The sequence below is a fragment of the Pteropus alecto genome, unplaced genomic scaffold (assembly GCF_000325575.1).
Source record: "Pteropus alecto unplaced genomic scaffold, ASM32557v1 scaffold96, whole genome shotgun sequence".
Taxonomy (NCBI): Eukaryota; Metazoa; Chordata; class Mammalia; order Chiroptera; family Pteropodidae; genus Pteropus; species Pteropus alecto.
This window is the reverse complement of record NW_006438979.1, coordinates 525655-530655: the sequence shown is the minus strand read 5'-3', so window position 1 is coordinate 530655 and position 5001 is coordinate 525655. Positions and strand designations below refer to the sequence as shown.

The window sequence follows — 5001 nt, the reverse complement described above, 5'->3', positions numbered from 1 at the left end:
GGATGTAGAGCGTGCCGTTGGGGAAGACGAACAGGTTGCCGTGGACGAACTGCGAGGGCCGCACGTGCGTGCCGTCGGCCAGCACCCAGCGCAGGCTGGCGCGCGGCGCGGCCTTGGCGCTGCAGTGCACCTGCACGCTCAGCCCCGGCGGCAACGAGATGTTCTCCAGCTTCTCCTGCTGGATGACCGGCGGCAGCGCCGCCACGTGCAGGCGGATGGCCAGGCTGTCCGCGCCCGCCGCGTTGCTGGCCACGCACTTGTACACGCCTCGGTCCGCGAAGGACGCGTCCCTGATGGACAAGGTGCGGTTTTCGTGCAGCGTGACCCTGCCCTGCGCGCGGGACGCGGCCTGCCACACCCTGCCGTCGGGGAAGATCCAGGAGATGTGCGGGACCGGGGTCCCCTTGGCCAGGCACTCCATGGCGATGGTGTCGCCCAGGGACACCGTGACGTCCTGGTAGTGTCCGGCGACGATCTGCGGCTGCTGCGCCGCCACGGACAGCTGCACCAGCATGCGGTCGGCGCCGTGCAGGTTCTTGGCCGTGCACAGGTAGCGGCCGCCGTCCTGCGCCTGCGCGCGGCGGATGACGAAGCTGCCGTTCTTGAGGACCTCGAACCGCTGCAGCCTCGTGTTGGGGGTCATGAGCGCGCCTGCGGACCAAACAGAGGCGCGGTCAGGACCCGAGTGACGCACCGTTGCAGCGAGCGCCGACCCGGGGTTCCGCGTTAATTCGCCAACGTCTCCCCTGTAACTCTAAAACGGCGAGCGAAGACCCGCCCCCCACCTGTAGAATGGGGAGGAGACGATGTTTGGGGTCACCGGTCTTCTCGAGTCTAAATGCCAGGGACATAGACCGCCTTAAACTAAAGGGCAGCCGGAAAGGGTTTTATAGAAGGTTCGGGAACCCACCCTGAGCCGCAGGCCCACTCCAGGCGGCCACCTCATTCACTTCAGTGACTGCAGCTGCAGCCTGTGTCCGAACATCGCCCGGCTCTCAGCCTGGACGGGTCCTTCTGATGTCCCCAGGCTGGTCTCAGGGACACCCGAGGCCGGTTCTTAGATCGGGCAAACGATGTGCCCAGGGTTGTCCCTGTCGTAAACAATCCCGGCCGGCCAGCGCCCAGAGCCACCACCCGCTGTCTGCAGCTATCACACTCCAGGTCACCATCCCCCGTGCCTTGGTCACCCGGAGGCAGGTCCCAGACAGCCACGGGCAGCGTCTTCGCCCCGGTCCCTGATGAAATGATGGCAGCCGCCAGTCCCGAGCGTGCTGGCCCTGTGTCTCCCGCCCCTTCCTGCAGAAAGCACAGTCTCCTGTCCATCTCCCCTCCCCCGCCTCCTGAAGGACCCTGGCGCTTCCCCGTGTGGCCCTGTGTGTCATGGGGAAGGAACCGTGAAAGAACCACCAGCCTTTCAGTGGCAGCTGCCCCTGATCTGTCGGCCTCGCCATACCTGAAGAGTCAGAGACGCCATTCGTAAAAAACAGGGAAACCCTGATTTTCTGGCACCCTTTCCTGTGGCTCAGCGCCAGGCTCCCGGCCCGGACTGGGAGCTACACCTTTCGTGCTGACACACAGCTGTCCCCTTTGCCAATGATCGTCCCTAACACGGGAAGCCTGCCTTTAGGTGAAGACTGTGAGTGCTGGAAGCTCCCCGTAACGCCCGCCCCCGTCCCGGATGGTGACTCATGCCCTTCGCCAAGGTCACCCCCTCACTAAGGCACTTGCACCTAGAAAACTCTGAAGCAAATGCCCCGATGTGCCTCCAGGAGAGGCCAAGGCCACGGCTTTCTGCCCTCGGGCTGAGCTAGGCGGCCAGGTGAATCGGCCCCGCCACCCACACCCTGCAGAACAGGTGTCGGTTGACGCGGACATCGCCTCCCAGCCTTCCAGGAGCTGCAGCCGTAAGGTCAACCTGCTTCGTGTCGGAGGCCACCCGAATGACAGGTGTCTGTGGTCACGGAATTCTGCCTTCTGTCCCCCACCTGCAGATGCCACCTCCTTCCGATGCATTTTAAGGTGCAGAGGTAGGAGGGTGCTTGTCACCTCGTTTTGTGTGGGGCGGAAGGGACGGAGGGTCCCGTGAGACCTCCTACTGGCCGGAGGTGAGTAACAGGGGGCGTCAGGGCTCCGGGTGCTTGTCACCTCGTTTTGTGTGGGGCGGAAGGGAGGGAGGGTCCCCTGAGACCTCCTATTGGCCGGAGCTCCTATGAGGCGGCTGCAGCAAAGGCATGAATTTGGTCCATGCAGCCAAAAAGGCTCAAAAATATACAGACACTGGGCGTCTCCATGACAGGAGACTACAGCGCTCGGTGACAGGTGAGTAACAGGGGGCGTCAGCACTCCGACACATGTGGACGGCCGTGCGTGGAAGTGTCCTGAGTGCCGCTGAAGCACGGGATGGGGAAGAGCCACGGGGTCGGTGGGACGTCCCCACAGAGAAACGTCCCTCCCGTCACAGGCACGGTCCCCTCGGAATGAAAAGCCCGTGGTGTTGGCGTCTGCTCCTGCAGGCGGAGTCCCTCAGGCGATCATCACGGAACGGATGATGCCCAATGCTGATCTCCCTCTGGTCACCAGCTCCGAGCACCTAGCACCCGGCACGCTTGCCTGCAACGCCTGTCCGCTGAACGCGCAGACGGCATGGCTCTGCCGAGCGCCGTTAGCCTAAACCGCTGCTGAGCTGTCGAAATGGAGACCAGAAAATTGAACGAAAGCCGTGTGATCCGAAGGCAAACTCTGCCTGCAGGACACGGCAGAGTCAGGACAGGGGGAAACAGGAAGGGGCAGGGCGGGCCCTTCGCGGAGGCTGGAGCTTGCGACCTGTACTCTCTTCTGCCACCGGGAAGTCATTTGTCTGCTCAGACACAGCACGTGGTCCACTGAGTGAAGGACGCTGTGCTCTGGGTACCCCCCGATCCCAAGTATAGGCAGCTGTCGTGGGGTGAATGGTGTCCCCACAGAAGCTCAGATGTTGACGCCCGCACCCCCAGGATCCCAGAATGTGCCCGTGTGTGGAGACGGGGCTTTACAGAGGGAATTAAGGTCAGACACGGTCACCAGGGTGGGCCCTGATCCTATAGGGCTGCGTCCTTCTAAGAAGAGGAGGTGAGAGAGATGACCACGCAGAGGGACGACCACGTGAGGACACGGGTTGGGGACGGCGTCCGCACACCCAGGAGAGAGGACGCAGAACGAGCAAATGCTGATGACAGCTTGACCTTGGGCGTACAGACTGCAAAGCCATGGGACGCACATGCTGTGCGCTGAGCCCTGGACTCTGGGTAGCTGGTTCCTGTAGAGGGACATGTGTGTAGCTAGGTTCTCAGGTGTCCCTGCCCTATGCCACCAGCCCGTTCTTTTCCCAGTCTCCGGTTCTGCGGGGCGCGGGAGGTGGGGGTCACCGGCTCGAGTACTCACCTCTGCCGCTAGCCCAGGGTAACACGCAGAGGCGTGGCCACCTTACCTGTGGAAACCTTTGTCCAGGTGACGAAAGGCGTGGGTTTCCCCGTGGCTTCACACGGGAGCAGCACGTCGGTGTCTGCGGCGACGGACACGGTCTGAGGGGACTTGGTGACAATTTGGGGCTTCTCGCCGAGCGTCCAGAACTTGGACGCAGGCGGTCCCCCGGCAGAGAAGAACTTGGAGCTGCTCTGATGGAAGCTTCTGGACGACTGTCCAGAAGAAGTCGCGAAGGGGACGGGGCTGCGGGTGGAGTAGAGCACGGGCCCGTTCTGCACGCGCGTCGATGGTGGCACCGTCCCCTGCGGACGGTGCGGTGCGGGGGGCGCCGGGGGCCCGAAGTCCACGTGAATGACGCTCTGAGAATGGATCCGATTGTAGGGCCCTGTGTGGACTATTCTCCCGCGTGCGCTCCACGTGAATGACGCTCTGAGAATGGATCCGATTGTAGGGCCCTGTGTGGACTATTCTCGGCCGCGTGCCGGGGGCCGGGGCGGTGGCTGGAGGCGGCTTCGGGGTCGCCGCCCACTGCGGGAACGAGAAGGTCCTGTTGAGAAAGAAAGGGGTCCTCCCGTCGGGGGAAGGATGAGGCCCCACACGCGGAGTCTTGCCCGCGGGCTGCGTCAGCTCAGGGAGGCGGCCGTCCGCAGACACTTTGGAGTGGCCTTGGGCTCGCTCGGTGCCTCGGTGAGGGAAGTCGGTGGGCGTGCCGGCCCTGGAGCCGTGCCACGGGACCACGGCGGTGGCCACGCTCAGTGATTTCGGCGTCGTCAAGTGGTTCTGTTCTGGCCAGACCCTGGATGGGTATGCCGTTATCTGCGGTTTGTTGGTCCAGTGACGAGGGGGCTGGAAGGTGACAGAGTGTCTGGAGGGGTGTCGTGTGGTGGTGTGTGCTGGCCGTGCAGTCCCTCTTGGTGGCACGGGTTGGTCGGGGACTCTGGCCGCGTGGTGGACGGTCTGGACTCTGCCCGGTTGGTGCTGGGGATGCGGGCCGTGCGGAAGGATGTTTGTGGTCCCCCCGTCAGAGGCTCCTTTCCTCAGCTCCTTTGGAGTTAAGTTCAGTGCGTCGAGGCTGGTCGAGGGGGTGGATGATTCCGGTGGCCTCCGCGTAGGCGGGGTTCCCTCGTAACTCCCTGGGGGTGTCTCGGTTCTGGGGATCCCCACGTGATTGAAGAAAACGTCTTCCCTGGAACCCGCTGTGGCTGGAGGTGTCGCTGAAGTGAGCGGCGTGGGCTTTGCGGTGGCTTGTGCCACAGACCCGAGAGCCGAGTGTGGGAACGGGGATGCCGGCTGCTCCGTCGCAGTAGGATGCAGGGTGGGGAGCACGGTGGGGCGCAGGGTGGGGCGCACGGTGGACTGCGCGGTGGGATGCGCGGTGGGGCGCACGGTGGGGCGCACGGTGCGGTGCACGGTGGACTGTGCGGTGGGATGCGCAGTGGGGCGCACGGTGGGGTGCACGGTGGGATGCGCGGTGGGATGCGCAGTGGGGCGCACGGTGGACTGCGCGGTGGGATGCGCGGTGGGATGCGCGGTGGGGCG

The 5001-nt window shown here is 64.2% G+C and overlaps 1 protein-coding gene across 1 annotated transcript in view; it reads right to left on the bottom strand.

The window, feature by feature from the left end:
• MXRA5 (matrix remodeling associated 5) overlaps positions 1 to 5001 on the bottom strand; it is a 22359-nt gene that overhangs the window by 5294 nt on the left and 12064 nt on the right. Inside the window, exons 7-9 of the mRNA XM_025049758.1 lie at positions 3880 to 4962; positions 3467 to 3821; positions 2 to 651 (exon numbers count right to left, since the gene is read on the bottom strand). Coding sequence (XP_024905526.1) covers positions 2 to 651; positions 3467 to 3821; positions 3880 to 4962 — 2088 coding nt within the window. The remainder of the gene's footprint in view (position 1; positions 652 to 3466; positions 3822 to 3879; positions 4963 to 5001) is intronic.